We start from the raw sequence: 24,803 nt of genomic DNA, 5'->3' as shown, positions 1-24,803 counted from the left end.
GGCCTAAAAGGGGCCACGGTCTGCGGGGGAAGGGAAATAAACAGGAGCTCCCCAGGAAGGGCCAGCTCTCAGCCTGGAGGCACTTTCTGAACCGTGACGAGGGGGTACGAGCCAAGCGGACGAGGGTGGTCCTCCTGAGGTGAGGGCGTCAGAAGTTCAGGGAGTCCAAGGTCTGGAAACAGCAAACACGTTTAAAAAAAGGAAGAAAAGCTAATAGACCAGGAATGGCAACATAACATACTAGAATGTACTCAATCCGAAAGAAGAAAAAAGCAGAACAAACAGGAAGATGTGAGACTTAAACCCAACTATATCGGTGATTATTTTCCTGTAAATGCTCTCAATATTCTGATTAAAAGGCAGAGATCAGAGACCAGCTATACCAGGCACACAGGACTAAAGGAGGCATGGTTATATCACAGCAGAGAATGCAGACATCAGAACCATCTACCAGCGGGACGAAGGAGGACATCTGACAAAGGAGAGAACATTCATGAACTGACATTAACAATCGGAATGCGCATGCGCCTCCCAAGGGGGAGCGGGTCCAGCAATTCCCCTCCAGCCACTTACCAGAAAGGAAGGACCCTATCTGTGCAGCAAGATGTGTTCACGACAAGGGGCGCCCGGGTGGTGCAGTCGGTTAAGTGCCCGACTCTTGATCTTGGCTCAGCTCATGATCTCACAGTTCGAGAGTTCAAGCCCTGTGCTGGGCTATGTGCTGACAGCACGGAACCTGCTTGGGATTCTGTCTCTCCTTCTCTCTGCCCCTTCCCTATTTGTGCATGCACTCTTTCTCTCAAAATAAATAAACAAACTTTAAAAAATGTTTTAAAAAGATGTGTTCACAGCAAAGACAAAACGGGTAAAAATGTCGATAGCAGTTTCACTCATAATTGGCCCAAACCCATCCCCAATGTCCATGAACACTGAATTGTGTTCAGTCCACACGATGGAATACTATTCAGCAAGAAAAGAAACCAAGCCCAAGGCAAGCCATGATACGGATGGCTCTCAAGGAAGGATGCTGTGCTAGGGCCAAGAAGCCAGACACCAAAGATGCATGTTGTTGGACTGTTTAAATGTACTTCCAGAAAAGACAGATGTAATCCATTGTGATTGAGAGCAGATCAGTGGTTGCCTGATACAAAGGGGCAAGAATGCTCTCTTTAAAGTGATAGAGGGCTGGGTGGCTCAGTCCCTTAAGCAGCTGACTCTTGATCTCCTCAGGTCATGATCGCATGGTTCTTGAGTTTGAGCCCCACACTGGGCTCTGCGCTCTGCTTCAGATCCTCTGTCTCCCTCTTTCTGCTCCTCCCACACTCACGCTTTCTCTGTCTCTCAAAAATAAATAAACGTTAGAAAAATTAAAAATAAAAAAATAAAGAGATGGAATTGATCTATACATATGGACTGTGGTAGTAGTTACTTGGGTGTACACTTTTTTCAAAAGTCAAACTCAAAAAAAACAAGGGGCGCCTGGGTGGCTCAGTCGGTTAAGCCTCTGACTTCAGCTCAGGTCATGATCTCACGTTCGTGGGTTCAAGCCCCATGTCGGGCTCTGTGCTGACAGCTCAGAGCCTGGAGCCTGCTTTGGATTCTGTGTCTCCCTCTCTCTCTGCCCCTCCCCTGCTCATGTTCTGTCTCTCTCCTCTCTCAAAAAATAAATAAACATTAAAAAAAAGTCAAACTCGATACTTAAAATGGATGCATTTTACTGTATGCATAGCCTTCTATAAAATTGTTTTTTAAAAAAAGAACACAGGCATACAGCACAGTTAGCACTAAACCAAGAAAAAAACTCAGTGACAACTAGACCCTTATAGATGTCGTATCTCGTGAGGAGGAAGTCAGGTATATTTTGAAAATCATAAATGAGAATACAAAATAAGGGGAAAAGAAGGGCCCCCATCAATGTCCCGGGGAGAGCTGTTCTGTTTCAGGTTCTTTTTGACCACCCATTCGGAGCCCACCCGCCACTGTGAGATTAGGAGCCATGAAACAAAACGGATTCCAATTGTCTTAAATAGTCACAAACTGTATGGCAGGCAAATGGGTTCCAGAGAGCAAACCCTGAAGGCCCATAATGATGGTTGTAAGTTACAATGTCATCCACACTCGGAGCAATGAAAATCTCCACTGGGGGAGAAAAAACAATCTCTGTGGCGAATCAGGGTATCGTCCAAGGTAAGAATGTTTGCTTCTTGAGAAAGGAGCCCTATTTTCTTTGTGCTCCACTGTTATATAAACTGTCTCTTTGAGAGACCAGCACAAGTCGGCCTGCCCCACCTTGGCTGGGATTTATGTCTCTTCTGAGGCAGGCCTGAAGAATGTTCTCTGCTCCTCGGCAGAGCAGAAAGTGATCTGAGTTGGAACAGAGCCACAGCCTTACGAGGATGACCTCGAAGCATCGGGAAGAATGCAGGGGACGTGTGACAACAGCCTTCGGCAAGTGACTGTGCAGATCAAGTTCCTGTAATTCCTAAGGGGCAGGAGCCCTCTGACCCCGGCCTCCTAGCCGAGCCCCTTTCTTCACCTCCTGGCCCTACCCGAAGCCCCGGACACTGAGTCCCCGGCAAGCCCCTCTCCCTCTCTCCCACCTGTTTCTGCACCAGGACTCCTTACAAATTCAGCCTCAACCGTCTAGGAGGGACTTCCCTCCCGGCCTCCAATGCTAAACCGCTCACTCACCCGCAGGCCAGAAGAATCACCTCCTGCTTCCCCCCGCCCCCCCGGGTCCCCCAGACCCCCCAGGCCTGCTTCTATGGCAGCTGGCCAGGGTGGGGGCCTGAGACAGTGCCAGCCTGGAGTTCAGCCTCTCCTGCCTCCTGCACCAGCACTCCCCCTCCCCACCTTGGCCGCAGCCCCTGGGCCTCTGGAGCGTGGCTCCTGAGTGAGGGCATCTGCTGAACCCCCAGCCAGACCTGTTCTCCCCAGATAAATGCACATGGGCTCGGCTCCCTCATCTCCCCCAAGGGGTTTGTCCATCTGACCCTTTATAAGCAGTGCCTTCTCAAAACACTGTTAGACACGCCCACCAGCACATTAATCCCATGACATGTATCAGCACAGGGACAGCACAGCGAGAGTATGGAAACAGCACAGGGACAGCACGGGTATAGTATGGAGACAGCATGGGGACAGCACGGGGACAGTATGGAGATAGCACGGGGATAGTATGGAGACAGCATGGGGACAGCACAGGGACAGTATGGAGACAGCACGGGGACAGCACGGGGACAGTGTGTATCTGTCAGTCTGTCTCCCCAGGCAGCATGGTAACCCCATGAAGACACAGACTTCAGAACTGCTCACAGATGCGCTCCCCGGAGCTCACAAGAGTGTGTAGCACAAGGTGACATCTACCGAGTGAATGGCTGAGATTTTAGCAACAGATTAAACGCTAATAACCACCTCATAGTACATCTCTGCATCTCCTGGTTTTGACTTTGCCTAGAGGTAGAAAGACCAACAGAGTTCAAGGATGAGGTATAAAACCCTCTGGAAGAAAAGGATTTCCAAAACAGCTAAAACCAGGGGCTAAAACCCGGACAGCACGCTACAGCCTGACATTTCGTAATGCGTTCAGGACTTTGAAAATCCTAAAAGGATCCCGTCATCCCTGTACCTGCCGGTTCAGAAAGCTGATGGACTTTTCCAGTGGAGGCGACACTTCCAGGGCCCTTGGCGCTCTCTGGCGGTACGCAATAAGGCCCCACATTTGCTCATATAGCCAGAGCACACGCACGTCTCCCCTAAAATATGTGGGCCCTGCCAGGGAGAAAGCTCCAGAGGCCTGCCAGCACCTAGGCTCCCCTCCTGGCTAAGAGAGAGGCCTGCCCACACTCACCTTGGGATTCAAACTCGGGTCTCAGAGACATCAGCAGGACGCTCCCCCCCCAAACATGAATCGCTGGGACTCCCCGGTGGTAGTGAACACACTTCACTGGCACTTTCAACAGTGACTGTGCGTGTCCTACGTGCTCCTTCAAAGGGCAAGCTGGCCGGAGGTGGGAAGCCTAACGTGGTCTTCACCTTCCCCGTGTGCCTTTTTGTTTCAAGAGATCATTCTAGTACAGCACCGGATCAAAACACAGTCAACTGGGAATGTCTCATTTAGCAAAGCATGTATGTACATCTGCTACAGAAGCGTCTTTGTGCACTGCCCCCAAATTCTGGATTTTAGTTTCATTATATATTAATAGGAACTGTAGAGTTCATATGTTATTAAAAACAAACAAACAAACAAACAAACAAAAAAAACAGAACTCCATCCATGTGCGAACTTCCACAGTTCCTGGGGACAGGCAAGCAGAGCTTCCAGTCCAGGCTTTGACTCCTGGGACTGTGCGAACTGGGTCGCATTACTTTACCCGGCAGACAAAATGCTCTGTGCACTGACTGGTATACAGGGAGCCATCGCCGTCTCAAACTAAAAGGAATTCCTACAAAGCAGGCTCAGAAGAAATCAGGAAGCATTAAATAGCAGCAATTTAAGAGATCACAGATTGGGTCACCTCGGGGGCTCGGTCCATTAAGTGACTGACTTGGGCTCAAGTCACGATCACCCAGTTCTTGAGTTCAAGCCCCACGATGGGCTCTGTGCTGACAGCTCAGAGCCTGGAGCCTGCTTCAGATTCTGTGTCTCCCTCTCTTTGCCCCTTGTCTGTCTCTCTCAAAAATAAAAAAATACTGGAAGAAAAAAAAGGAAAGCCAGCCTTAATAAACTGGTTTAAAAAAAAAAAGTATTTCATGCTCTTTGAAAGCTGCCTCAAATACCTCGGATGTCCCAAATACTTAGAGCGGCAGAGGCTGCCTGCACGGCAGGCGGTGGCCCCCAGCTCCGGCAGGGTCCCTATGGGAGGAGCCAGCTAGACAGGTAAGGCCAGCACAGGTAAGAAGTGGCTGGAAAGACTGCCTGCTGGTAGGTTTTTAAGGCAACAGCCAAGATGAAAATGTGCATAATTGGTGCCCCTAACTTTCGGAGTTGCCTGTTGCTGCCAGGACCTTTTTGATTGAAAACCCAATTAGCGGTGCTTAGTCAAGTGTTTATCTCTGCTTTTTGAAAGTTTAAATGGATCTTTAACTCTTTCCCTCGCTCAAAGTCTCCACAAAGGCATGGATAATTGATGCAGGGCTGAATAGGGTGGATAATTGATGCAGGACTGCATGGGGCCCTAGGTTTTTCTTCTGCATGGTGGTTGGTGGCTCCCCTCTAGAGAAAGATATGTGGGGGGGGGGCTGACTCTGCGACCCTCAGTCAGGGGCTGGTAGGGGGAAAGGCCCTTCACAGGGGCTGAAACACACACTTCCAAACAAGGCTGGGAACAAAGAGGGAAAACAAAGATGGAAGCCAGCTCCCAGGTTCAGATGCCCCTCATTATAACCAAATATGAAAATACTCAATTTGCTATAATTTAACCCCGAACTCTGACTAAGGAGTTGCACAGCTACAAATTTTTTGGCAGATTTTAACCATCTATTATGTTTTGAAGCACAGAACACTTCAAGCAATACTTTTATAAATTAAAAAAAAATGACTGGACACCCTGTTCTTTGAAATTAACAATTTAGAATGTTTTATTCTGTGTTGCCTGTGGGTTTTTTAAAACTATTTCTGTGGTCTTATCTAACATCAATTTTTTAATAGGTACCCATGCATATCTGTGTCCGTCTTTGTTCTTTTAGAAACTGCTCAAAAGTCTATTTGCAAAGTAGTATTTTCTGTTTTTCTAATGTACTCTTTCTATAATGAAACATATACTTTTGTTTCCAAAGCCCGTGTCAAGTACATTTCTTATGCCTTAACCCCAGATGCCAAATACAATATATGCATTCTTGCTACATAAACGTTCTTTGAAATCATGCTAAATGTATCTGAGACCAACATAAGAAACATTTATGGACTCAAAGTGAGAAGTAAAAATTGAAAAGGAAAGGCACCAAAATGGAAAGAAAGAGGTTAAATTGTTTTTATTCAGAGACAAGATCCTCTATGGCAAAAATCCTAAGGAATTCACATGCACACATGTGCACACGCTCACGCACACACACGCACAAATCTCTAGAATTAATAAACGAGTTCATCAAGATGGCAGGATCCAAGCTCACCATACAAAAACCCATTCTGTCTCCACGTGCTCGCGGTGAACAGTCAAAAACGAAATTAAGGAAACAACTCTGTTCAAAATAGCATCAAAATACATGAAAATACTTGGGAATAAACGTAATGTGATGCAGGAGACTGAAAGCCACAAAGCACCGCTGAGGGAAATTAGAGATGACCTAAATAAATGTAGAGACACTTCATTTTCATGCATCGCAGACTTCGTGTTGTTAAAATGGCAATTCTCTCCACGTTGATCTGGGAATACAACATAATCCCTATCAAAATCCCAGAAGGATTTTTTTTTTTTGCAGAAACTGAAAATCTGATGCTAAAACTCACATCGAAATGCAAAGGATTCAGAATAGCCAAAAACAATTTTGAAAAGAAAGAAAGAAGAAAGAATGGAGTGGGAGGATTTTTATTTCCTGATTTCAAAACTTAACTCAAAGCTACAGTAGTGAAGACAGTGTAGCCTAAGGCAGAGATCAATGGAACAAAATTGAGAGTCCAGAAAGAAATCCTTCAGTTTATGGTCAATTCATTTTTGACAAAGGTGCCAGGATAGTTCGATGTGGAAAAGAAATGTTTTTTCAACAAACGTATTCAAGGGCGCCTGGGTGGCTCAGTTGGTTAAACATCCGACTTCGGCTCAGGTCATGATCTCACGGTTTGTGGGTTTGAGCCCTGCGTCCGGCTCTGTGCTGACAGCCAGCTCAGAGCCTGGAGCCTGTTTCAGATTCTGTGTCTCCCTCTCTCTGTGACCCTCCCATGCTCACGCTGTCTCTCTCTCTCTCTCTGTCTCAGATGAAAAAATAATGTATTCAGACCGTTGGATAGCCACATATACAAAAAAAAAAAAAAGAAAAAAGAAAAAGAAGATGATGATGAATTTAAGCCCCTACCTCACATCAGACACAAAAACTAACTCAAAAATCAACCAGAAACCTAAATGTGAGAGCTAAAATGATAAAACATCTGGAAGAAAAACAGAAGAAAATCTTCAGAGCGTTCAGGTAGGCAGAAAGTTCCTAGGTATGACACAAAAATACAGTTTTTAAAAGTGTATGAATTGGGGTTCATCAGAATTAAAACCTCCAGGTATCAGAAGTCACCATGAAGAAATGAAAAGGGGAAGCTGGTAACTGGGAGACAATACTTGTAAATCACATACATGACAATGTAAAGAAAGACAACCAATTTCTTAAGTGGACAGAATGATTTCAATGGGGTCTTCACCAAAGAAGGTACAAGAAGGCGCATTAGCACAAACAGGTGTCACTAGTGGGTAGGGGAATACAAACGGAGACCACAGTGAAACCCCACGTCACACCCACAAGAATGGCTCTGACCAGAAAGACAACAGCAGGCCTGGGTGAGGTTATGACAAGCCTGCTCCTCCCTTAAATTGACCGTGAGAATGTCAGGCAGTACAGCCTCTTTGGAAAGCAACAGCGATTTCTTAAAAGGTTAACCACAAACTGACCAGGTATCCCAGCAATCCCAAAGCTCCTAGTTATATACCTGAGAGAGCTGGGAACTGATGTCCACACTGGCACGCGACCATGCAAAGCAGGATTGTTTGTGACCAACAGAGGGGTGATCAAAGTGTCCACCAATGAACTGGTGGATGGATAACAAAGTCTGTGGTCTATGCCTAGGATGGAATATTCATTCAGCCACAACAAGGCTGGTGAAGGATGGGTACGCACGGTGTGGCTGAGCCTCCAAAATCTTATGCTAAATGAAAGAAGCCAGAACCGAAAGACGACATTCTACATATGGCAGGTTTCCGCTCACACAAATGGGAGCCAGTGTGATAGACGGAGACGTTCCCGTGGCAACAGGTGATGTCATGTGACAGGAGCCGGGCTGTTCTGCCTACTCGACGGTACCATTTGCATACTTCATGAATTAAGTGCCTATTTCGGAGTCTTCTTATAATCAGAAACACTGCCCTCTAATTAGACTGGCTGGGCAGACAGGAGCTAAGTAGATTGTCGACAGACAGATGGAATTATCAAATGCCATGCGCCTCGCTTGCATATGATGAGATTATTTCAGTACATCCTACAGAAGAAAATGGTAACAAAGTCTTAACCCGAATTGGTAAAGTGATTTGTCTTGCAATAACCAGTATCTCTTTAGAGCCATTCTTCAGATAAGCCAAATCAAGAATGCTGTGTCAGTACTGAAATGCCTGTGCGTCTACTGACGGCAGGTCAGACACCAGCATAACTGATGTCCGTTAAGACATACAACTTCTGTGTAAGAAGGAGAAAAGGAGGATAAAGCAGCCTGTCACTTAATCGTTTTTATTCTGAAAACTGTCAATTAAAAAAAAAAGACTTGGGGGGAGGGGTCGCCTAGGTGGCTCAGTTGGTTAGACGTCTAACTTCGGATCAGGTCATGATCTCACGGCTTTTGAGTCGAGCCCCGCGTCGAGCTCTGTGCTGACAGCTCAGAGCCTAAAGCCTGCTTCTGATTCTGTGTCTCTCTCTGCCCTTCCCCCACTTGTGTGTTTTCTCTCTCTCCTTCTCCCTGTCAAAAAAAATTTTTAAAAACTAAAAACAAATACAAAGACAGGGCACCTGGGTGGCTCAGCCAGTTAAGCATCTGACTCTTGATCTCTGCTCTAGTCATGAGTTCATGGTTTGTGAGTTCGAGCCCCGCATCAGGCTCTGCGCTGACAACACAGAGGTTGCTTGGAATTCTCTCTTCCTTTCTCCCTGCCCCTCCCCACTCATGCTCTCTCTCTCTCTCAAAATAAATAAATAAACTTAAAATAAAATAAAATAAAATAAAAACAAAGACTTAAGCACCCTGCTATACCAGTCTTCTAGTGCCGTGTAACCAGTCACCACAAACTCGGAGACTTGAAAGCACCACTCCTTCCTGAGCTCACAGTTTCTGAGGACAGACGTCCTGGTGGGCTCCACCGGGTTTTCCATTTAGGGGCTCACAAGGCCCAAATCAACATGCTGGCAGGCCAGGGACTTATCTAGAGGATTCAGGGGTCATGTGCTTTCAACCTCATGCAGGTTGGTGGCAGAATTCAGTTTCTATGGTCATAGGACAGAGGTCCCAGCCTCCCTGCTCAGCTCCTGGCGAACACCCACGGTCACCTCACGTGGTCCCCTCCACCTGCAGAGCCAGGGACGCCACGTCCAATCACGCTTGTGCTTCGGTCTCTCTGACTTCCTCTTCTGCCACCAGCCGGAGGAAATTCTCTGCTTCTTCAAGGGCTGGTGTGAGTCGACCAAGCCCACCCAGAGCACAGTCTCGGTTTCCTCTGTAAAATCTCTTTCACTGGGTTACTTGTGGGAGTGACGTCAGGAGGCCATAGTCACGGGCGTTGCCTTCAAGTTCGGCCGATGGCACCTGCTTTTTCTTGTCTTTCCTTAACTAGATTTAAAGGCAACCCAATGGGCCTTCGTTGATGAGCAGAAATAATAAATATGGAAGGAATGGCATAATCAGAAACCCCCCTATTTGGCCACTTCCTAAAAAAGAATAATTGATTTAGGCAACAAGCATCAATGAAAATGAAACGCGCGGCAGACGACAACGTCATGAGGAGCTGCAAACTGACCACATCTGAACTCACTTTGGAGCCAGGACTACAGAGCAGCACCTCTGTGTCACGTGCGCCCTGCCACAAAGCACACAGCACCACCTGTGATGGGCTCCTGCCAAAAAAGTCGAACCAATCTAATAAGCTGTTAGAGATAACTTTCAATTTACAGGAAATCCAGAACACAGAAGTGTAATTTCAAGGGTCCCATGAAGAAGCAAAGAGAAAAATCCTACAATTTTTTACATTCTACAATACAACGGACCCAGTTTCCTCAAGAAGTCAATTCCCTGTGTGTGGGAAGGGGAGGGGAGGAGGGGAACACCTGTTCGGGATTTTTTTTTTTTTTAATGTTTTGTTTATTTCTGAGAGAGGAACAGCGTGAATAGGGGAGGGTGAGAGAGAGAGGGAGATACAGAATCCAAAACAGGCTCCAGGCTCTGAGCTAGCCAGTAGCACAGAGCCCGATGCGGGGCTCGAACCCACGAACCGTGAGATCATGGCCTGAGCTGAAGTCGGAAGCTTAACCGACTGAGCCACACAGGTGCCCCCCTGTTCTGGATTTTTTTTAAAGAGACATTATTACCAACTGCAACATAAGAACATTACTTGGATCCTGATTCAAACAAACCAAGAGTTAAAGGACATTTTTAAGTTAATGAGAACATATGTGGGAGCACCTGAGTGGCTCGTTTGGTTAAGCATCTGACTCTTGAATTTGGGTCAGGTCATGGTCCCAGGATCACAGGATCAAGCCCTGCATCAGGCTCCGAGTTAAGTGTGGAGCCTGCTTGGAATTCTCTCTCTTTTTTTTCTCTATGTCCCCCCCACCCCCGCCCACCACTCAAATTCTCTCTCTCTAAAAGGAAAAAAACTAAAGAAAAAAATCTAAATATACACTTGGAATTACAGTAAGAACCATCATCCGATATTAAACTAAAAATCATTTTCTTTTTTTTTAATATTTATTTATTTGGGGGAGAGCTCAAGCAGGAGAGGGGCACGGAGAAGGGGGCAGAGAATCTGAAGCGGGCTCTGTGCCGACAGGTTAACAGCAGTAGGCCAGGTGTGGGGCATGAGCTCATGAACCGTGAGATCACGACCCGATCACCTGCGCCCCAGGAATCCTTGTTTGCATTGGTTGGGGTAAAGATGAAGGTTGTATAAAAAACATTCGTAGTCTGTACATATGAATATAGGGCTGAAACACTAAAGCTAATTGCTTTCAAGTATTTTGGCAGGGGCGCCTGGGGGGCTCCATTGGTTAAGTATCTCCAGATTTCAGCTCAGGTCATGATCTCACGGTTCGTGGGTTCAAGCCCCACATCAGGCTCTGTGCTGACACTGCAGAGCCTGCTTGGGATTCTTTCTCTCCCTTGCCTGTTTGCACAATCTCTCTCTCTCTCTCTCTCAAAATACACAAATAAACTTAAAGAATATTATATTTTGGGAGCCACACAAAGAAAGGATGAACAAGGCCAGTATAGGCAAATGTTGTAAAATAGGGAATCTGGCTGACAAATACATATGGGGGTTTATCAGTCTACTTTTGTGCCTGACTAGATATTTTTATTTTACTGTTTATTTATTTATTTAGAGAGAGAAAGAGAGAGAGCATGCATGCATGTGGGGGAGGAGCAGAGAGAAAGGGACAGAGAATCCCAAGCAGGCTCCACACCCAGCACAGAGCCCAACACGGGGCTTGATCTCAGGACCCTGAGATCATGACCTGAGCCAAAATTGAAAGTCAGAGCTTACCTGACTGAGCACCCCGGTGCCCCGATGTGTTTTTTTAAATGTTTATTTATTTTTGACAGAGAGAGAGAGAGAGAGACAGAGCATGAGTGAGGGAGGAGCAGGGAGAGAGGGAGACACAAAATCCGAAGCAGCTCCAGGCTCCAGGCTGTCAGCACAGAACCTGACGCTGGACTCGAACTCACCCACTGTGAGATCATGACCTGAGCCGAAACTGAAAGTCAGATGCTTAACTGACCGAGCCACCCAGGCGCGCCACCCCGATATTTTTACAGTAAACAGTTTCACTGCAGAGCTGTCATTCACAGAGCAGCTGCTGAGAACCAATCCCTGTGTTGAGGGCTTTGCAGACACTTCCTGCTGAAACCCCACAACCGCCTTATGCAGCAGATAACATCGTCATCCCCACCTGTACAGATAAGGAAACTTAACGAAAAATCAACCAGTTTGGGGTGCAGCCAGCAGCTCGGCTAGTCACCCATCAGCTCATCAGGGCTTCGGGGCCGAGTAAATGGAGTTCTACCCCTGGCACTTCACACAGCGTTTCTGCACACGGGCTGCAGCACACGTGGCAGGCAGTTCCCCAGAACCCCGCGCTAACCATCGGCCCAGGGGAGCGTGGAAGGTGCCGGAAGAGAGAAAAGGAGCTGACAGGCACGGGATACATGGTGAAAGGGAAACAACAGAACGACAGAATAGAAAATCAACAAGTTGGTGACACATGGGGACAGTCATGGAAAGGGGCGGATGGAACAGACGGGAGAGACAAAGGCAAAAGGTAGTGGTGGGGCGGGGGGTGGGTGGCGAGCGGGAGCAAAATGGGAAGAAGACCTAGAGAGCAGGACAGATGTACTCCAAGCCCGGGCCACCTTCCGTTCTGCCCGATCCCTCACCCCCGCCAAAAAGGAGGACGGACCAGACAGACACTGAATACACAGCGACGTCCACACAGAATTACAGAGGTGTGTTTGGCGATGTTACCATGTTCTCCTGTCTCCCCGTTCTGCACCCCTCCCATGATTGCTGCTCTTTCCTGTGACCTTCCAAGTTCAGACCTAGCTTCCTCTGACCAGCGCCAGGCTCACGAAGGGGAAGGAAGGGAAGAGGAAGGAATTCTTTAAAACAGCTGAATCGAGAGAATTCACAGGCCATCACTGCCCAACGAAGCTGCTGGCAGGGTGGAATCTATGTGGCCGAGGCCGGGGCGCGAGGCCACCTTAATGTCAGTGAGGCCCTCGGATCAAGGGCTCCTGGGGTCAGTTTCAGGTAAGGCGTGGATTGAATGGGAAAGACAGGTCTGGGGGCCTGCATACATGCTGGGGGGACGGGAGAGGGGTGAGGATCAGAAAACACAACAGGAGAAAGGATCCTCAGTGCGTTCCGCAGACTGGCTAAGAGTGCAGGGGACAGCGGGCTTGTCACAACCCGCCGGTGCGCCTTAGTCACGGGGAACCAGCCGCACACACCACACGCTGAGAAACACCTTCCTCTCGTAGCAGCATCACATATAAGGGCCAAAAAGTGGAAATAACCCAAACAACTGCCAACGGATGAATGGATACACAACACACGGCACAGCCACATGGTGGAATTATCACCGAGCATAAAAGAAACCAAGTACTGGCACATGCAACCACATGGAGGAACCTTTAAAATATGAGAGGGGCGCCTGGGGGGCTCAGTCGGTTAAGCCTCCGACTTCGGCTCAGGTCATGATCTCGCGGTTTGGGAGTTCGAGCCCAGGATCCGGCTCTGTGCTGACAGCCTGTTTCAGATTCTGTGTCCCTCTCTCTCTGCCCTCCCTCCCTAGCTCGTGCTCTGTCTCTCTCTCGCTCACAAATAAACATTAAAATATTTTGAATAAGAAAATAAAATATGAGAGAAGCTGCATGCATCCATCCAGGGGGAACATCCACCAAGGGCAAATCCACAGGGGCAGAACTTAGATTAGTGGCATCTCGGGATGGATGAGGGGTGGAGAGTGCTAATGGGTGTAGAGCCTCTTCTGGGGGTGCCGTAAATGTTCTAAGGTGAGTCTGGGGTAAGGGCCATGCAACTCTGTGAATACACTAAAAACCACTGACCCGTACACATGAAACTAGAGTGTTTCACGCTGCGTAAAATAGATCTTAACAGAGCTATAGATCTATATATTTTAATGTTTATTTATTTTCGAGAGAGAGACGGAGAGCTTGAGCAGGAGAGGGGCAGATTGAGGGAGACTCAGAATCCAAAGCAGGATCCAGGCTCTGAGCTGTCAGCACAGAGCCCGACGCAGGGCTCAAGCTCATGAACTGCGAGAGATCATGAACTAAGCAGAAGTGTCAGACACTCATCCGGCTGAGCCACCCAGGCGCCCCCAGAGCTGTAGATCTAGTTGTAAATTTCAACAAAGAAATCAGGCATTCCTTTTTTCCCTTCCCTCCCAAAGATATTGTTTCTCGTTGCCATCAGAGTTTTATGTTCCATTCTTTAGTACGGAAGCAGAAGCGAAAGGGAGCGTTTATTTACATAGATGACGGTTAACCAAACACCATGGATGCAAGGGGAAGCAGCAATGAGGCAGGAGATGAAAGTCAAGCTCTTTCAGCTGCTCTGCTCCCTAGCCAAATCCCGACGCTCGGAATGGAAGATATCTAGGTGGCTATGGGCTGTTAGCTTTCCACATTGTGTTCCGAGCACGGACGGGGCAGCATTCATTCCACCTGATTCTCCGGAGAAGAGCATCGAGCTCCAGGCCACTGAATGTCAGGGTCATCACAAAAGCTCTATCACCTTCATAGATGGCCACATTTTGGAGAGTAGATCAAACGTTTGCCAAAAATCTAAAGGTTTTTCTGCACCAGTTTCTACTTTACTTGATCATGAGAAAGCATTATACCTCTTTCTAGAAAACAAAAAACCCCCCACTAGCCAGTTCTTACCAGGTGACCCTCAACAGTTCATTTTACATTCATTGCTTCCTTTCCAAGAGCCTTTACAGAATGACTGGACAAGAAGAACTACAAATCAGAGCAAGTCACTTTACCGGCCTGAGTCTACGCCCCTTACTTGTAGGGAGGAGAGCTGCCCAGAATTACCTCCAGGGATATTCAGTCTCAAGGACACCAGTCACTGTGGGTCTGTAAATCACGGAGACAGGCACAAAAGGCAGCAACTGCGTTCCAGGAAACTTCCTTACAACCACGGTTTCCTGAAATTTTAATAAAGTCGCTTCCTCGAGTATTAAAGTAATTTAAAAGCAATGCCACACTTTGCTCGGCAAATCTTATCTGAGTAACTGCAGGAGGAAAGTAAGGAGCAAAGGGCAGGGAAGAGCTTCCAATGTTCTCAAAGGCAGCTAAGGTGATTTCATGTAAAATCCTGGAATTCTCTGTTTTTCACATTACTGTGGGCAGATTAACAAAATACCCAGCTGGCAGGCCAAACAGTGAATCCTACCTGAGCTGAGAATAAAAATATAGTTGTGGACATTTCTGGACAACCGATTTTGGGGGATGAAGAAAAGTAGAGAGACTCCAGCTCTTCTCTAACCTCTCAACAAACTGCCAGCCCTTCGGAAGGCAGGGGAGAGCGTAATATTCCATTGTTCTCCGAGCCCTGAAACCTTACACTAAAGCAATCCCTGTCCAGTCCTAACTGCTGCTAAGCAGAGAACACACCTATCCATCCACGCACGTGCTCCGGCCAAGACCAGCGCTGCACAGAGCTGGGTACCAGCCGGAAGGAAACGGATCCTTGACCTCTGGGCACACCACAGGAGAGTCCTGGTGGCCCGCTAAGTAAGGCTGCGAATGGGGACAAGAGTAATTGACATGGAACTGACTATGAGGAGGGGCATGTAAGGCCTGTGGCCAAAACTGAGGAGATCAAAGACGCCCGCCCCAAATGCTGCCAGGCGCTGGCCAAACCCAGGCGTGCAGGATGTTTATGAGGATGCGTGCCAACGTCCTGCGATCACAGGAAATACAACTGCAGGGAGGGAAGGTGGGGACCTGGGAAGCGGTTCCGAAGCCCAGAGCGCTTCTTTCTGGTTACTAGCTACCCAATCCTTTGAACTGGCAACCCCCAAACTGCCTCAAACCCTCCACTCCCGCTGGTCTGCTTCCCAAGAGCTTGTTCATAAGGTCTAATACTAGGGATGTAGGTAACCATTACGTATCTTAGTCCTACAGAAAATATGCTTCATTCCCAGTCAGAGCTATAACACACAGACAACGGGAAAGGCTGCGCTGACACATAAGTGTGAAGCCAATGCCACCTGAAACCACCACTGGACACTATGCCACAGGAGTAAGTGGGACTTACCAATTTTCTGATTAAAAATCTTGTCAAAGGTGATTTCATTTCTCTCCTGAAGATACTTCTGCATCACACTCCGGATACTACAAGAGAAGAGGGACACACGTTTTTAACAGTGACAGCCTGCATCATGACAAACCATCCCTATGTGGACAATGCATGGATGTCCTGACTCACGGATGCTGGCTTGAGGGAGCCCTCTTCCTGACATCCATCAGCGCACAGTTGGCTGACTATACGTAGAGCCAGGAGCATCGTGGCTCCAGCTGGTATCCTCTCCTGTGACTCAGGGCCAGCCTGCATGTAGACACTTGACCAAAACTAACCTCAGGACCGTGGGAAGGCTCACCCTCAGCACCACCATCCTCAAAATACACACGAGTGTGTGAGCACACGTGACACATTCTGCTCATGGATTAATGAGCTCTTTCTAGAACAAAAGCAAATGTTCCCCGGATGCATGACTGAGATTTTTAAAAACCACATTTCTATACATCGACAATAAACAGCGAGAAGGAAGACTGCACTTAACGATAAAATAAGAAACACCAAATGCCTTGAAATAAATCCTTCAGAATATGTGCAAGGACTTTATGGAAGAAATTACAAAATGTACTGAGAGACATCACAGAAAATCTTAATAAATGGAAAAGAACACCACAGTTATGAACAGAAAAATTTAGTACTGCAAAAATTCAGCATCTACCCAAATTTGTCTATAAAATCAATTCAAACCCCATATGTTTTTCATAGAACATAGAAACGATTAATCTTATACACTGTATCCAGAACAACACAGGATCAAGAACAGCAAAAACATTTACGGAGAATAATGAGAACAGGGCTTAATATGAAACTAAAATAATTAAGGCAGGATAAACAAATTGGTCAACGAAATGGAATAGAGAGCACATAAATATGGAACTTTAATACATAAGCAGCAAGGCAGAAAAATGGAGAAGCTAGGGATTATTCAGTAAGTGAACCAAGAGTGAGAATCCAAATGGAAAAAGGAGAGACTGAGTCTTTATCATCCACTGGTGGGAAAAAATTTTGGCATTAGCAGACCCCTTTTGAAGACAAACTAATTGAGGGGCGCCTGAGTGGCTCGGTCTGTTAAGCTTCTGACTTCAGCTCAGGTCATGATCTCATGGTTCCTGAGTTCAAGCCCCACATCAGGCTCTATGCTGACAGCTCAGAGCCTGGAGCCTGCTTCGGATTCTGTGTCCTCCTCGCTCTCTGCCCTTCCCCACTTGCACTCTGTCTGTCTCCCTTTCGCTCAGAAATAAAAATATTTTTAAAAAATTTTAAATTTATATATACGTACATAGTTTACTGCCTCCAGTTCGAGACCTTTAGAGAAATAAAATCACACAACACATGTTGTCTTGTGTGTCTGGCTTCTTTACTTGACATAAGCAAGCTTCACCCATACTGTTGTGCACATAAGTAATTAGTCCCTTCTCATTGCCAAGGAGTGTGTCACTGTCTGAATACTTCACCATGTGTTTATCCGTTCATCTGTTGAAAGACATTTGGGTTGTGTCTCGTTTGGGGCTATTACAAATAAAGCTGCCTTAAATATCTGTGTGGATGTCTTTTTACGGGCACGTGTTTTCATTTCTCGTGGGTAAATACCCATGAGTGAAACTGTTGGTCATATGGTTAATGATATTTAACAGTATGAAAAACTGCTGAATTATATTCCAAGCTGACTATATGACGTCACCTTCCCACCAACAACACATGAAGTCCCAGTCACTCGGGATCCCTTGCCAACACTTTGATCGTCAGTCTTTTCGGTTTTAGTCACTCTGTTAGGTGGTGTAGTGGGAGCTTCTTTTACCTGGTGTCTCCCTAATGAATAAGAATGTGGGTGCGTTTGGACACGATGACTGGAGTACTTCTATCTTCTTCTGTGAGGTGTGTGGTGAGGCCTTTTGCCGATCTTTTCACTGAGTTGCTTGTCTGACGACTCAACTGTAAAATTTCTGACTCTGTCCTGGAAACAAGTCCACTGTTGGATTTATGTGATCATAATATTTCTGCCTAGTCCATGCCTCGTCTTCACTTTCTTTGTGAAGTCCTTCCAGGAGCTGTCTAGTCGATGAACTCCAATTTATTATTTCTCTGATGGACATGCTAAGAAATCTTTTGCATCCCAAGGATTTTTAACCTGCTATTTCCCTTTAGAAACTTTAAAGTTCTAGCTTTTATGTGTCGGTCTAAGATCTGTCTCAGGTTAATTTTTATGTATTATGCACAGTAAAAACACAAGGTTCTTTTTTTCCTCATAATACCTAGTTATTCCAATATCATTTGCTGCGGGGGAGGGGGGGGCAGGGGGGGAGTATCCTTACTCTATTGAATTATCCTGGCACCTTTGTTGATTCAACCAACGCTAAGTTTTGGTAGGTCTGTCTTTGGGCTACCCTGCCTCAACGTTCTGTATGTCTACCCTTACTTCAATAGTATATTTTCTTGATTTCTAGAGGGCTAGAGTATGTCTTGAAATCAGGTCACTCAATTTTGTTTTATTGCTTTTACAAAGCATTTGGTTGGTTTGTTTGTTCATTTTTTGGATGTCCTAGATTCGTTAACATTTCCACGTATGTTATTCCCCAGAAATTCCTGCCCAGAAAAAGTCTGATGGGGCTTTGACTGGGGACAGTTTGGGGGCATTAATCTCTTAGTAATAGTAAGTGCACAATCCATAAATATGACATGTTTCTCCATTTATCTAGACCTTCTTTAATTTCTCTCTAGTAACTTCCATTACAGAAGCTTTCAGTCTTTTTCTTGCAACAGCTCTCTCTGGTTTTGCTATCCGGATACCATGATTCATAAGAGGAGATGGGAATAATTCTTTTCTCCTTTATTTTCTGGAAGAGTTGGTGCACAACAGTGTGCGTTACTCCTTAAATGTTTGATAGAACTCATCAGTGAATCCATGTGAGCCTAGACTTTTCTTTGTGGGAAGGTTTTGAAATTACACGTTTCATTTCTTTCATAGGTCTAGGGCTATTTATATTTTCTGTTTCTTCTTGTGTCAGCTTTGGTAACTTGTGTCTTTGAAGGAATTTGTCCATTTCATCCAAGGAAGGAAGGAAGGAAGGAAGGAAGGAAGGAAGGAAGGGAGGGAGGGAGGAAGGAAGGAAAGAATAGGCATTATGGATGGACATCATTTAAAACTCATTTCAAGTAAAAAAAAAAAATCTTATAAAAAATTGAAGAGGGGTGCCTGGGTGGCTCGATCAGTTAAGCATCCATCTAGCTCTTAATTTCAGCTCAGGTCATGATCTCACAGTTCAGTGATCAGGCCCTGCATCAGGCTCCACACTGAACTTGCTTGGGATTCTCTCCTCCCTCTCTCTGCACCCCCTCCCTGCTCACAGGCACATGCTTGCACTCGTGTGCTCTCTCTCTCTCAAAATAAAGAAACTTGGGGCACATGGATGGCTCAGTCAGTTGAGCATCCAACTTCAGCTCAGTCCATGAGTTCAAGCCCCACATCGGGCTCTGTGCTGACCCCTCAGAGCCTGGAGCCTGCTTCGGATTCTGTGTCTCCCTCTCTCTCTCTGCCCCTCCCCCTCTCACGCTCTGTCTCTGTCCCTCAAAAATAAATGTTAAAAATAAATAAATAAATACACTTAAAAATTTAAAAATAAAAAACTGGAAAAATGAATACAGGCCAAATATCTGCTGTGAGTGAAGTATTACAATTTTAGCAGCAGCAGCGTATTACATTATGTTTATGCTTTTATATTTTAAAAGCATTCTTATCTTTTAGGGACTGGTGCAGATATTTTATTTTACAGATGAAATGAGAGATTATGTCTAGCTCTGCTTCAAAATAATCTAAAGGGAATTAGGTATGGATGAGACAAGATTGGCTATGTGTTGGTAACACATAAAGCTGAGTGATGGCTACATCAATTTCATGATACTATTCTCTCTGAACATGGTTAAAATTTTCATTAAAGCAATTTTTTTAAAAAATCAAATTCTGGCCTCCAGTCTCCTGCACCATTTCTTCACATCAAAGTAAGGCATAATATACTAAATATGTAACACCAAACATATTGATTGGAGGCCTAATGGATTTTTTAAAAATGTAATACCAAATAGTTACAGATACACCAACCCTACCTGTCATGACCTATCGGGGTCCTGTCATATAAATACAAGGTAAGTATAATAAATACTGTATTGTAATCTAACATCTTCTACAGCTAAGGTGGCTGAAAGATCTGCTCTTTACTGGCCAAGGACTAGGTGGGGTTTTTTTTGGTTAATTTTTTTTATAGTTTATTTATTTTTGAGACAGAGAGAGACAGAGCATGAGTGGGGGAGAGGCAGAGAGTGAGGGAGACACAGAATCCAAAGCAGGCTCCAGGCTCCTAAATGTCCACAAGGAACCCGAGGCGGGACTCGATCCCACAAACCATAAGATCTTGACCTGAGCTTAACCGACTGAACCCCCCAGGAGCTCCAAGGTAGGCTTAAGTTGCACTTGAACATCTCACTAGCAGAAAACTACAATATTTATGACACAGCCAGCCAACTCCCATTATTAAAAGCCTCTATAGGGGCGCCTGGGTGGCTACATAGGTTAAGTGTCCAGCTCTTGACCACTGCTCAGGTCATGGTCTCACAGTTCGTGAATTAAAGTCCCGCATAGGGCTCTGTGCTGATGTCTCCAAGCCTGCGTGGGATTCTGTCTCACCTTCTCTCTGCTCCTCTGCTGTGTGTGTGTGTGTGTGTGTGCGCGCGCTCGCAAGCGCACTCTCCCTGTCAAAATAAATAAATGACCTTTAGAAAAAGCCTCTGTAGTCCCTGTGGGGTTTAATTCTGTTTTATTCTAACGTCCAGAACAAAACATATTTAAACAAGGATCTGTAATGTGTGACATTTCACCCGAAAAAAATGAGAATGCAAAAGGCCATGTGAAGATAAAGCAAGGTTATGGTAAGAGACTGCTTTGTTAGGAGCACCATACAAATGAGTGGTTACCACCACTGACCACCAAAAAGCCCAGAAGGCAGACTTTTTTTTAAGAAGAGATGACTAGGCAGTCCTACAAAGATGCAATTCCCCCAAAAGGAAATTGCTTTCTTTCATATGTAGTTACTAAATATTTTCCGCTAACTGCTCATTAAACACCCAAAATAGAGCTACATTAGCCAAAGTTACAATAAAAACTCTGCCACTGGATCTAAAACCGCTGAATCCTGCCAGATAGACTCTGAAGAGAGCTGTAAAAGTATCTGGTATGGTTTAATGTCAACTCTTGTCAAGGTTCTTCAGTTCACCAGATCTTTGGCAGGAAAGCCTTGCATATAATTTGCATAACATTAAGCATCTCAGCAGGAGCCAGTCTACATTTAGACAATCACAACCCAATTACGCTAAATGTGAACTTAAGTTCCTTTGTGGTTTTTTCCTACAATATTTTGACAATCCCTATCTTCTGTTTCCTGCCTTTTTCTTTGCAATGGGTTACCTGATATTAAAGTGACACTAACATAACTTGAATTTCACTGGTCAGTAAAAATCCATCATCTTAACGCAAGTCGTCCCTGGACAGACACAACTGGAAATCTGAACAAATTCATGGGGTCATCAGTTGACCTTATGAAAATCTCGTGATCCAAACCATCCCTTCAAATTAGTTACCATGATCATTTCCGAACCCTTCACCGTTATTTTTCTGAATGCTTTTGAATCAGCAACAATATACAAGCTAAGCATCCAAGGAGGAAGAGAGAGACAGGCCAGGAGAGTTTAGAGCGGGGCTTGGAGCATCCTCTTTGTTTCCGCGAGCAATTTTCCATGCCATTATCTCATCTGCAAGATTCCAAGGTTACAGGGAGCATTTCCAAAGGGGCCCCAACCCTCCTCACCGACCACATCCTGCCAGCGTCTTTCTCACAGAGGAGTCACGCTTGATTTTGTTCACTGCTCCGCGATTCTGCAAATGCCATATCTTCTACCGCCTCTTTTTCCATGAAAACCTACTCATGTTCCAGGATTCAGGTCAGGATCACTGAGGCCGTGATGCTGTCCCCAAGTCTTGCGGAGGTAAGATACTTCGGTTTCCACTGCGTGTCACCTGGCATTGCCGTACCGTGTCCCCTAGTGTGCTGTGAACACATATGTGTCCCGGTCCTCTGTTCACGCGATCGTTCATCCATTCAATATTTACTGCATCCTTTCTAGGAGATGGCCAGCCACCACGCGTGACCCCCGAGATGCACAGGGCGTCCTACCCGGGCTCTGCCCCAAGGGAGCCCTTGTCCACAGGAGTGACAGAGTAAATAGGAAGCCCTGACCCAACGTGGCGGTCAGCAGGGGCTACAGGGCCGGCTCAACAGGACTAAGCCATAGAACCTGAGGGACCACCAGCACAGGTGAAACGAGAGAGGAAGCAAGGGGACCACTCGCTCTAGAAGGACCTTAGAGGTCATGTCAGCCATAACTGAACCAAATGGACAATGGACAACAGCAATTCACACACATGCACACGCGCGCCCACACGCGCTCTCGCCAGACCACACACAGCGTCCACTTTTAGACTCATTTATTTTTCCAACTACGGGAAAAGCGAACCTAAATCACCACCCTTGAAATTAATGTCAGCCTTTCATGTCTTTTTTTTTTAATGTTTATTTGTTTCCGACAGAGAAAGAGAGAGAGCGAGCGTGCGCGCGCAGGGGACGGGCACAAAGAGAATGAGACAGAGAATCCAAACAGGCTCCGCGCTCAGCACAGAGCCCGATGTGGGGCTCGAACCCACAAACCAGGAAATCATGACCTGAGCCGAAGTCGTAAGCTTACCCGACCCAGGGCACCCTTTAATTGGCTTTTTTTTTTTTTTTTAAAGCAAACACTTCCCTTCCAAGGACTGACTGATGACATCTTGTTTCTACCACCAGTGAGAATGCTGAGTCATTGCACAGAAGTCACTGCACTTCCTTGTCCCCCAAACACCCCCCAGACCTAAGGTCCCCCACCCTTCCCTGAGGCAGCATAAACCAGTCTGGAGCATCAGTACACAAGCACTGTCTGGGCCAACAGATTCACACACTAAAGTATGCTCCACAGAAGATCACCCAAGGTAATTTTTCTTTGACTTGACTCTCAGTTTGGTATAGTAGGATACCCACCATCCCATAAGAGCTCCGCATGATCGTAGCCACTGATCTCCTACAGTGTACAGGCTGGGGGGTGGGAGGTGCTTATGAGAACACTTTATTATTCTCCAGAGTAATGAAAACACATTTGCTCATATTTTTCTGTTTTTAATATTTTTATGATGACCTCATTGAACACTCCGGAATTTTTTCATACAATGTGGAGGGATTCGAACTTTGCCAGATCACATACCAGGCTTTCCCCACCAGACTCAAAATGTCACCTTTATTCATAAACCAAACGCACATATAATATGTGTGCTTGCAGGGGTGCCTGGGTGGCTCAGTCGGCTCAGCTCATGATCTCACAGTTCCTGAGTTCGAGCCCCACGTCAGGCTCTGTGCAGACAGCCCAGAGCCTGGAGCCTCCTTCCGATTCTGTGTCTCCCTCTCTCTGCCCCTCCCCTGCTCATGCTTTGTCTCTCTCTCTCAAAAATGAATTTAAAAAAAATTTTTTTTTAATTTGTGTGCTTGTGTACGTATGTATATACACACATACACATACACACAAGGCTTTGCATGCTGGGCCCTGGTCATGTGTCTATGTCTGCACCAAAACTACAATTGTATCTGCCAGAGCAATGTTTTCTCTTAGAGCAGATCCCTATTGTTTCATTTGTTCAAAATGTTATTGGTTATTTTTGACCCTAATTCTCTTCTAGATGAGTGGGAATCAACATTCAAGTCTTCTGAAATTCTCATTTGGGTTTTGACTGGGATTGCCTTGGGTTCACAGATTCTTTTGAAGAAGACTGACATCTTCCCAAATTGAGGCTTCCTGACTGGAAAGATCTTATAGCTCTCCATTTATCTGGGCTTTCTTGGTTTTCTCCCATATGCGTCTTGTCGGTAATTATGGTAGTTAGTGAGGTCAGGTTTTGAGCAACACATTAGAAAACACTTATTTTAAAGTAATTATGTTGAACTGTTTTGACAAATTAATATTCAAATGACTTAAAAATAGAAAGCTGTTCAAATCATTTCAGTAACAGAGACTTTGCACCATAGAGTTTCATTAGGCTTTGGAAGGATGCTTACAGGGTAGATCATCTTAAATAGCAAGGGTTATTTTTTTCTTCCTGCTAAATTTAAACATCAGAGCTGTGATCTGAATGATATTCACAAAGTTCAGGAAAGTCTTCTGCACTCAGGGGGTAAAGGGACATAGTTTTCTAAAGTTTCATTTCGTACTATGTTTTGTCTCTTGGAAATCCTTCTTAGGGCTTTTGCTCCCTCTTCATCGTTCCCAGAGAAGTCTTCAGGTCAACAGGCTGTAAATCTGTCCACACCACTTGGATTGGTCAGGACTCTGGCTACGAGTGAGTTGACCAAAACTCTACCCACATCTTTGCGATCAGTGTCACGGAATTTCTTTATGAGCGGCCCTACTGTGGCACCCTCCCAGCGGCCTAACTTCCTGGAGATGCGGCGTGTCTTGCATCTGCATACACACGGCCACAAGAGTTTATAGCCTAAGACACCAACGCTCCTGCCCGTGACGTTGGGCCACCCAAGGTTTCCATCAGCCTTGCAAGCCTCTAACTGTGATCCTCCTCGGGCCAAGCCTTCTACTCTGTTGTTATGAAATATTATTATGAAAATGTCCAAACGTGCAAAAGAGCAGAGCAGAGTGAGCCCCGGTAACCATCCTTCCACGCCTCCTGAGTAGTTATCAAGCTGTTCATCTGTGACTTTTACCCTCACCCCAAATTCTCCTCCAGTGTTTAAAGTATTTTAAAGCTTGACATCTCTAACTGCGTGTCATTTTACCCTGACTACTTCAGTTTGCATTTCTAAAAACTAGGGACATTCCTTTGCATAAACACAATCTATTATTACTCCCCAACCCCTCCCTGGAAATAATAATAACCTC

At 45.7% G+C, this 24,803-nt stretch overlaps 2 protein-coding genes across 2 annotated transcripts in view; both read right to left on the bottom strand.

Annotated features, from left to right (window-relative positions):
* Positions 1–355, bottom strand: part of GRK3 (G protein-coupled receptor kinase 3) — an 82,684-nt gene extending 82,329 nt beyond the window's left edge. Inside the window, exon 1 of the mRNA XM_039225384.1 lies at positions 342–355. The gene's annotated coding sequence lies outside the window, so the exon portion shown is untranslated. The remainder of the gene's footprint in view (positions 1–341) is intronic.
* LOC120227253 (beta-adrenergic receptor kinase 2-like) overlaps positions 1–24,803 on the bottom strand; it is a 43,739-nt gene that overhangs the window by 4,422 nt on the left and 14,514 nt on the right. Inside the window, exon 2 of the mRNA XM_039225401.1 lies at positions 15,744–15,820. Within this exon, the coding sequence (XP_039081332.1) occupies positions 15,744–15,820 (77 nt within the window). The remainder of the gene's footprint in view (positions 1–15,743; positions 15,821–24,803) is intronic.

The sequence above is a fragment of the Hyaena hyaena genome, unplaced genomic scaffold (assembly GCF_003009895.1).
Source record: "Hyaena hyaena isolate Hyena2069 unplaced genomic scaffold, ASM300989v1 scaffold_19, whole genome shotgun sequence".
Classification (NCBI taxonomy): Eukaryota; Metazoa; Chordata; class Mammalia; order Carnivora; family Hyaenidae; genus Hyaena; species Hyaena hyaena.
The sequence above is the reverse complement of the archived record's forward strand: the minus strand, read 5'-3'. Positions and strand labels throughout refer to the sequence as shown.